Below are 9,939 nucleotides of genomic sequence, written 5' to 3' on the forward strand. Positions count from 1 at the left end.
TCTCATACTCTGCCTGTTCAACTGTAAGTTAGGTAGGCCCCAGGTTGTCTCATACTTTGCCTGAGCAGGAATAAGTTAAAAAGGTCCCTGAGGTGTCTTACACTCAGCCTGAGCAGGAATAAGTTAGGAAGGCCACAGGGTTGTCTCACATTGTGCCTGTTCAACTGTGAGTTAGGTAGGCCCCAGGGTTGTCTCATACTTTGCCTGAGTAAAATAAGTTAAAAAAGTCCCTGGGGTGTCTCACAATCTGCCTGAGCAGGAGTAAGTCAGGAAGGCCCCAGGGTTGTTTCAAACTCTGCCTATGCAGGAGTAAATTAGGAAGGCCCCAGGGTTGTCTCACATTCCGCCTTTAAACCATAAGTTAGGAAGGCCCCAGGGTTGTCTAATTCTCTGCCTGTTCAATTGTAAGTTGGTAGGCCCCAGGGTTGTCTCATACTTTGCCTGAGCAGGAATAAGTTAAATAGGTCCCTGGGGTGTCTCACACTCTGCCTGAGCAGGAGTAAGTTAGGAAGGCCCCAGGGTTGTCTCTCACTTTCCTGAACAGGGGTAAGTTAGGAAGGCCCCAGGGTTGTCTCACACTCTGCCTGAGCAGGAATAAGTTAGGAAGGCCTCTGGGTTGTCTTCTATCTGTCTATGCCGGTGTGAGTTAGGCACAGGGTTGTCTCACATTCTCCCTGTTCAGGTATTAGGAAGGCCCCAAAGTTGTCTCACACTCTGCCTGTGCATTTGTAGTTAGGTAGGCCCCAGGGTTATCTCACAATCTGACTATTTAAGTATTATGACAGCCCCAGGTTTGTCTCACACTCTGTCTGAACAGAGTGTAAATTAGAAAAGCGCCAGAGTTGTTTCACACTCTGCCTGTGCAACTGTAAGTTGGTAAGTTCCCAGGTTTTCTAACACTGTGCCTGTTCAACTCTAAGTTAGTAAGGCCCCTGGGTTGTCTCACACTCTGTGCAACTGTAACTTAGTAAGGCCGCAGGGTTGTCACAACCTCTTCCTGAACAAGAGTAAGTTAGGAAGACCCCAGGGTTGTCTCACACTCTGCTTGTTCAACTGTAAGTTAGGAAGGCCCCAGGGTTGTCTCATACTTTGCCTGAGCAGGAATAAGTTAAAAAGGTCCCTGGGTTGTCTCACACTCTGCCTGAGCAGGAGTAAATTAAGAAGGCCCCAGGGTTGTCTCGCTCTTTGCCTGAGCAGGAATAAGTTAAAAAGGTCCCTGGGGTGTCTCACACTCTGCCTGAGCAGGAGTAAGTTAGGAAGGCCCCAGGGTTGTCTCATACTTTGCCTGAGCAGGAATAAGTTAAAAAGGCCCCAGGGTTGTCTCACACTCTGCCCGTTCAAATGTAATTTAGGAAGGCACCTGGGTTGTCTCATACTCTGCCTGAACAGCAGTAAGTTAGGAAGGCCCCAGGGTTGTCTCAAAATCTGCCTGTGCAATTGTAAGTTAGAAAGGGCCCTAGGTTGTCTAATACTCTCCCTGAGCCGAATATATTTTAAGAAGACCGCAGGGTTGTTTCAAACTCTGCCTGTGCAGGCGTAAATTAGGAAGGCCCCAGGGTTGTCTCACACTCCGCCTTTGCAACCATAAGTTAGGAAGCCTGCAGGGTTGTCTAATTCTCTGCCTGTGCAGTGTATTAGTTAGGAAGGCCCCTGGGTTGTCTCAGATCTGCCTGTGCCGGTGTGAGTTAGGAAGGCACAAGGTTGTCTCACAGTCTCCCTGTTCAGGTATTAGGAAGGCCCCAATGTTGTTTCACATTCTGCCTGTTCATTTGTTGTTAGGAAGGCCCCAGGGTTGTCTCACAATCTGACTGTTAAGTATTATGACAGCCCCAGGTTTGTCTCACACTCTGTCAGAACAAAGTTTAAATTGGAAAAGCGCCAGGGTTGTCTCACACTCTGCCTGTGCAACTGTAAGTTAGGAAGTTCCCAGGTTGTCTCACACTCTGCCTGTGCAACTGTAAGTTATGAAGGCCCCAGGTTTGTCTCACACTCTGCCTGAACAGGTGTAAGTTAGTATGGCCCCAGGTTGCTCTCATATTCTGCCTGTGCAGGAATAAGGAAGGAATGACTCAAATTTGTTTGAAACTCTACCTGAACAGAGGGTAAGTTAGAAAGGCCCCTGGGTTGTCTCACAGTCTGTCTGTGCAACTGTAACTTAGTAAGTCTGCAAGGTTGTCACAAACTCTTCCTGAACAAGAGTAAGTTAGGAAGGCCCCAGGGTTGTCTCACACGCTGCCTGTTCAACTGTAAGTTGGTAGGCCCCAGGATTGTCTCATACTTTGCCTGAGCAGGAGTAAGTAGGAAGACCTCAGGGTTGTCTCATACTCTGCCTGTTCAACTGTAAGTTAGGTAGGCCCCAGGGTTGTCTCATACTTTGCCTGAGCAAAATCAGTTAAAAAGGTCCCTGGGGTGTCTCTCACTCTGCCTGAGGAGTAGTAAGTTAGGAAGGCCCCAGGGTTGTCTCTCACTTTGCCTGAACAGGAGTAAGTTAGGAAGGCCTCAGGGTTGTCTCACACTCTGCCTGAGCTGGAATAAGTTAGGAAGGCCCCAGGGTTGTGTCACATTGTGCCTGTTCAACTGTAAGTTAGGTAGGCCCCAGGGTTGTCTCATACTTTGCCTGAGCAAAATAAGTTAAAAAGGTCCCTGGGGTGTCTCACACTTTGCCTGAGCAGGAGTAAGCTAGGAAGGCCTCAGGGTTGTCTCATACTCTGCCTATGCAACTGTAAGTTAGGAAGGCCCCTGGGTTGTCTCACACTCTGCCTGAACAGGAATAAGTTAGGAAGGCCCCAGGGTGTCTCACACTCTGCCTGTGCAACTGTGAGTTAGGAAGGCCCCTGGGTTGTCTCACACTCTGCCTGAGCAGGAGTAAGTTAAGAAGGCCCCAGGGTTGTCTCGCACTTTGCCTGAGCAGGAATAAGTTAAAAAGGTCCCTGGGGTGTCTCACCCTCTGTCTGAGCAGGAGTAAGTTAGGAAGGCCTCAGGGTTGTCTCACACTCTGCCTCTTCAACTGTAATTTAGGAAGGCCCCTGGGTTGTCTCGCACTTTGCCTTAAGAGGAGTAAGTTAGGAAGGCCCCAGGGCTGTCTCACAATCTGCTTGTTCAACTGTAAGTTAGGTAGGCCCTAGGTTGTCTCATACTTTGCATGAGCAGGAATAAGTTAAAAAAGTCCCTGGGGTGTCTCACACTCTGCCTGAGCAGGAGTAAATTAGGAAGACCCCAGGGTTGTCTCACACTATGCCTGAACAGGAGTAAGGTAAGAGGACATCAGGGTTGTCTCATACTCTGCCTGTTCAACTATAAGTTAGGTAGGCCCCAGGGTTGTTTCATACTTTTCCTGAGTAGGAATAAGTTAAAAATGTCCCTGGGGTGTCTCACATTCTGCCTGAGCAGGAGTAAGTTAGGAAGGCTCCAGGGTTGTCTCGCACTTTGCCTGAACAGGAGTAAGTTAGGAAGGCCCCAGGGTTGTCTCACAATCTGACTGTTTAAGTATTATGACAGCCCCAGGTTTGTCTCACACTCTGTCTGAGCAGAGTGTAAGTTAGAAAAGCGCCAGGGTGTCTCACACTCTGCCTGTGCAACTCTAAGTTAGGAAGGCTTCAGGGTACTCTCACATTCTGCCTGAACAGGAGTAAGGAAGGAATGACTCAGATTTGTCTCAAACTCTACCTGAACAGAGTGTAAGTTAGAAAGGCCCCTGGGTTGTCTCAACCTGGGTTGTCTCAATCTCTTCCTGAGCATGAGTAAGTTAGGAAGGCCCTGGGGTTGTCTCACACTCTGCCTGTTCAACTGTTAGTAGAAAGGACCCAGGGTTGTCTCAAATTCTGCCTGTTCAATTGTAAGTCAGGTAGGCCCCAGGGTTGTCTCATACTTTGCCTGAGCAGGAATAAGTTAAAAAGGTCCCTGAGGTGTCTCACACTCTGCCTGAGGAGGAGTAAGGAAGATCCCAGGGTTGTCTCACACTTGACCTGAGCAGGAAGTAAGTTATGAAGGCCCCAGGGTTGTGTCACCTTCTGCCTGTGCAACTGTAAGTTAGGAAGGCCCCAGAGTTGTCTCACACTTTGCCTGAGCAGGAGTAAGTTAGGAAGGCCCAAGGGTTGTCTCTCACTTTGCCTGAGCAGGAGTAAGTTAGGAAGGCCCCAGGGTTGTCTCACACTCTGCCTGTGCAACTGTAAGTTAGAAAGGCCCCTGGGTTGTCTAATACTCTCCCTGAGTCGAATGTATTTTAAGAAGGCCCCAGGTTTATTTCAAACTCTGCCTGTGCAGGAGTAAATTAGGAACGCTCAGGGTTGTCTGACACTGCCTTTGCAACCATAAGTTAGGAAGGCCCCAGGGTTGTCTAATTCTCTGCCTGAGCAGAGTATTAGTTAGGAAGGCCCCTGGGTTGTCTCACACTCTGCCTGAGTAAGAGTAAGTTAAGAAGGCCCCAGGGTTGTCGCACACTTTGCCTGTGCAACTGTAAGTTAGGAAGGACCCAGGTTTGTCTCAAATTCTGCCTGTGCAACTGTAAGTTAGGAAGGCCCCAGGGTTGTCTGCCTGAGCAGTAGTAATATAGGAAGACCTCAGGGTTGTCTCATACTCTGCCTGTTCAACTGTAAGTTAGGTAGGCCCCAGGGTTGTCTCATACTTTGCCTGAGTAGGAATAAGTTAAAAAGTTCCCTGGGGTGTCTCACGCTCTGCCTGAGCAGGAGTAAGTTAGGAAGGCCCCAGGGTTGTCTAGCACTTTGCCTTACAGGATTAAGTTAGGAAGGTCCCAGGGTTGTCTCACACTCTGCCTGTGCAACTATAAGTTAGGAAGGCCCCTGGGTTGTCTCACACTCTGCCTGAACAGGAGTAAGGTAGGAAGGCCCCAGGGTTGTCTTGCACTTTGCCTGAACTGGAGTAAGTTAGGAAGGCCCCAGGTTTGTCTCACACTCTGCCTGTGCCGCTGTAAGTTAGAAAGGCCTCTGTCTTGTCTCATACTCTGCCTGAGCAGAATATATGTTAGGAAAGCCCCTGGGTTGTCTCACACTCTGGCTACTCTTCTGTAAGTTAGGAAGGCCCCAGGGTTGTCTCATACTCTGCCTGTGCAGGTGTAAGTAAGAATATATATTTTTTTTCTTTTTCTTTTAAAAGAAGATATAAAGCCTTTAGAGTCTTGGAGGTGAAAATGACAACAAAAAGATTAAAAACATTTCATTTAGGTAAAAGTGAAAGGAAGATTACCTTACCTGGACAGATGTATTGAAAGGCAAAGGTGACAATACTTAGACATTTGGCATTTCTCCTGAGTCTTTAAACAAGATGGGATGTGTTTAAATAATGACTTTGTAGCTTGAATTATAGACAATCTAGTGGGCTACAGATAAGCCTTTGTTGTCTCAGAGATGGTCCTTAAAGTCTAACAGATGCCTTCATCTGTCCATGGACTTCCTTTTTGTCCTGGTCCATTGTAAAGTCCATGTTCCAATGCAATGGAAAGAAGCAGACTATTGAGGTCAGAGAGATTGTGAGGACACACAGGCAGATAACAGCTACTGATCTACTCTAGAGGATGGCTGCTAGGCAGGTACCCTGGCACACGAAGGCACATAAGGGTCCCATAAAGGTGGGCACAGGCGCATGTGTAGACCTGCTCTCAGACCACATGGAGGTAGGCCATCTGACAAACACAGGCTGACAAAGGGATAGATTTGGGAGTCTGATCTCAAGGTCATATTCATATAGAGCCACACAGAAGACAAATTCTGTCCCAAATAATTATATTACCAACTATATATGTTTTAGGGTCGCCAGACATCCAGGTATCACGCATTTTGTGCTGACTCTTTGCCCCCTGGATGTCTGTGTTTTATCTAATTCATCCATGTTAGTGCCATGTTATGTAAACCTTAGCTGGCTTAATTGGCTTCTTTCCCCAAGTTGCTCTCAGAATCTCAGTCTGTATTGATTACTTTCCTTGTTGCTGTTACAAAATACCCAGCAGGGAAAACAACAAAACCCCAAAACCTTAAGGCAGGAAGGTTTATTCTGGCTCCCAGTTCAGAGCATACACTCTCCATGGTGGTGGGCTACTTGCAGCTCAGCTTGCTCATATTTGGGGGTCAAATAGGTAACAGGGACCTTTGAGTAGATGGGAGGCTATCCTATAACTTGTAAGGTTCATGTCTGCTGACCTAGGGTCCTGTGTATATCACCTAGCCCCCATGTCCAAAGGATTCCACAGCCTCCGCAAACAGCGCCACCAGGTGGATTGAGTGGTTCACACAGCCGAGCCTATGGGGGAACATTTCACATTTGAACATAACAGGAAATGTAGTAACACCGTGAAGGGAAGGGGACTGGAGAGGAGGCATTTTGGCAAATTTTAAACATTTGTCTTCCCAGTCTAGAATGCAGACCTTTGGAATGCCCATCTAAAATTATGTTTTGTCACAGAAATGGACAGGTTTCTCTTTAATAAGATGACTGTTCTCACCCCAACAGTGAAGAGCTAACTGCCAAAATAGAAACCTGGAGACATAGGGAGAAAAATAAGCCCCTACATCCAATCGCTAACTGCGCTGTTTCTTTCTAAGAGACTGAGTATTCAGACATAAGCAAGACTGTATATGAAAATAGAACCCAGACTCACACCACCTGTAAGGTGTCAACAAAGCAGCCCCCTAACACCATACCCAGCCCAGGAAGCCAGCCTTCTGTTTCCAAGTCTGAAGACTCAAGCAGGAGGTCGGACTGCTATTTCTATTAACAATCCAGGAAAGTTGGACTTCTGTAGCAGTTCCAAATGGCCAGGGTTTGATGACTAACTTCCCTCCACCTTTACCAGCTGGAAAAAGCCAATTATGAATCTTTAGCTAAGCACACAGGAAGAGGGGTTCAATCAATAGTAGTTCTGAGTAGCCAGCATTTGCTTTTCTCATGCAGTTGACCTTGTCTATTTTCACACTCGGGTTTGTCCATCAGCTCTATAGGATCAAGTTGTCTGACTTCTTGTTGTACTGGGAAAGGGAGGGGTGAAGTAGGCTCTTGGAAAAGGTTCTGAAGATAGTCTGGGCCTGGGGGAAGTAAGGCAGGGATGAGCCTGACAGGTGGCAAGATGGCAGAGATAGGAAAGCCAACGTCAATGTGTAAATAAACGGGGCAGCAAGTTGGCCAATGACTGACGTGAATGACCCTGTAAAGGGGATTGAACATGGCTGCATTTGTTTCTTTGCTGCATTTCTTAGACTTCATTTTGGTTTAGCTGCATGAGACAAAACACAGCAAAACTCCTGGCATCTAAGGCTGTTTTTCTCTTTCTTTTCTAATTCAACTGGTGTCCTCTGAAATGGCTGGGGAAAGAGGGTTTGACCTTCCAATTTCCTGAAAAAGTTCTGCGGGGTGAAATCTGCCTTTTTGCCCAACACGAGATTGCTTTTGGAAGTGCTCGTGGAAAATGAATCAAACGTGATGCTGTGGGTGGGTGGTTTGTTTTACAGACACAAGGACAAGGTATTTTGGGAAACATCCCGTCCCTGTTTGCTGTTCTTTGCCCACTCTGAGGTGCAGCCCCTTGGCTCATCCTTATCTCCAAACCTAAGCCATGGAAGACCCAGGATCAGAGGCTGAGGAGCCTGTCCCTGGGGGAGGTCTGAAGGAATCAACAGCAGCTTTCCTCAAAATTCCTTGGCCTCTGATATCGGTCTTAGTTCTTTGATGGAAAGTTGGAAGACGAGAGTTCTGTCCGTGCCTTTGGATTCCTGAGTAAGAAAGAAAGAAACCAATCTTCATTCTTTTCAAGATTGTATTTCTAACCAAAAGTTTGGATTTTGTGGGGGTGGTTAGTGATTTTTAAATGAAGTAATTAATTTCAGGATCAATAGGAAGTTGATCATGACATTTCAATGTCGAATGAGCCCTGGGCTCCCATGCAAAGTCCCTGTTTCCTTCTTACTGTTCTTTACATCTAACATGTTATAGCAAGGATTTGTTCTCAGAACATGCATCCTTACCAACCTTGTTGACATGTGAACCTTGCCGTGTGTCTCTTTGTGAACACACGTGGACAGCTCCCCCAGAGTTAAGCCCTGTCATTATCATCCTGTTAGGAAGTCCCTAGTACCACCTCTGCAGTCCATTGCTGCATAAAACATAGCCCTGCAATGCAATGCATGTCTGGGCATGTTCTTTCTCCTCACTCTGCAGCGTTCTTCTGAGAAACAGGAGCATGGCCTTCTCTGTGTGATCTTAGAGCTCTGCTGTTCAACGCTGGTGGGAGGTCTGAGGATCAGCTTACTTGGAAGCTAAGTAGGAACTCAGAATCCTAGCCCTTCAGATTTTAAGATTGAAGGGACACTGAAGTCTGAGAAACACGACCCTCAACAACTGCTTTGTGTGACGTCAAAGACCATTAAATGTTCGTCAGACCAGATGGCATTGAGAAAATGTGTTTTCTTTTAAAACACTGTTACATTTAACTATAGATGCTGTTTCACTATGATTTTTCATACATGTATCATGGTCATATTCACCTCCATGCCCTGTCTTGTCTCTATCCTACTCCTGTGCCCTGGAAACATTGTTCTCATAATGACTGAATTATTATTTGGTAAAAGATGAAAGCTTTCTGTGGTATGAGGAGAAGCCAGAGTATAGACAATTATTCAGCCTTGCTTCCTCAAATAGCCCGCTCCATTTTACACCCCAAATAAGTTACAACAGGCATTTTTTTTTTTGTTCTGTTTCCTATACTAAGAAATTCTAGGAGGTCTGTGCACTGAGGGTGCCTTCTGGGAATAATAAAGATGAATCTACTGTGGGGGAATTGCAGGCTGGAGCTTGTGCTGCTGAAGGGTTTCCATGGGAGCAGAGTTTAGGAATCTGATGCTCCTGCGACTTTGTTCCTAGACTGAACAACTGAACACGGGTGGCCTGCGACAGTTTGTGGAGGAGAAGATGGAGCTGTTGGAGAAGGCCATTGATCAGTGCTTTGCTCGAATGGAACAGCCCCTGCAGACAGGGGTCCAGGTGGCCATGACTTCCTACCGCCGCATCCTCGGGTCATGCCTGGTGGTGAGTAGCTTTGTCCAGGGAATGCCTGTGTTCTGCAGCGTGATCTCCAAATGCCTCTAACACTGCCTCCTCACTTTCTAGAAAGAGCTTGAAGAAAGCTCGGCATGGTTTCTTACATCTGTAACCTTACCACTCTGGAGGATGGCTGTAAATTTCAGGCTAGCCTGGGCTGGGTAGCAAGTTCCCAAGTAATCTGGCGGATTAGAGAATGAACCTCTGTCTCCAAATCCTAAATCAAAATCAACCAACCAACCAACCAACCAACCAACCAACCAACCAACCAACCAAGAAAACAAAAGATAGTAGGGAAAAGTGAAAGTTCTGTGTAGGAAATCCTCTGTATGAGAAGTGTTCGCCTGTGGCTTTTGGGGCAAGTGAGGCCTACAGTTCAGCAGAGACAGGGCTGGGCTTCAGGGGATTAGTCTCATAGTTTGAGAGTCAGTTCCACTGCACACCCTGAGCAGGGCACAAACCATTCAGTACTTCAAGTCAGTTTAGAGATTTCTTGATCGTCTTTTCTGTAGAATTGGGGGTGCTACATGTCTGGCCTAAACATCTCCTGGCACTGATGCCATTATCAGTTATCTTGGAAAGAGGAAGCATCACCTTGCAGGCTCTTTGCTTGGCACAAATAGTTATACAAATCAAACAGTTGTATGGGCCTTCTCAAAGATGGAGCTGTAAGTACAGGTGGGATTCCGTAAGATTCATATCACTCAGGCAGCCATGACGGGATGTCACAGGCATAGGGGATGACTTGAGCTATAGGCACAGTTCAGGAAGCTGGAAGTTCAGGGTCAGATGTTGGCAGTGTCTGCTTAGGCCTCTTTCCTTAACCTGGGGACAATGGCCTGCTCATAGTGCCCTTACATATTCTCTCTCTCTCTCTCTCTCTCTCTCTCTCTCTCT

At 46.9% G+C, this 9,939-nt stretch overlaps 1 protein-coding gene across 1 annotated transcript in view; it reads left to right on the forward strand.

Moving 5' to 3' along the window:
• Nuggc (nuclear GTPase, germinal center associated) overlaps positions 1-9,939 on the forward strand; it is a 44,255-nt gene that overhangs the window by 21,958 nt on the left and 12,358 nt on the right. Inside the window, exon 13 of the mRNA XM_021182542.1 lies at positions 8,866-9,030. Within this exon, the coding sequence (XP_021038201.1) occupies positions 8,866-9,030 (165 nt within the window). The remainder of the gene's footprint in view (positions 1-8,865; positions 9,031-9,939) is intronic.

Source organism: Mus caroli, chromosome 14 (genome assembly GCF_900094665.2).
Source record: "Mus caroli chromosome 14, CAROLI_EIJ_v1.1, whole genome shotgun sequence".
Taxonomy (NCBI): Eukaryota; Metazoa; Chordata; class Mammalia; order Rodentia; family Muridae; genus Mus; species Mus caroli.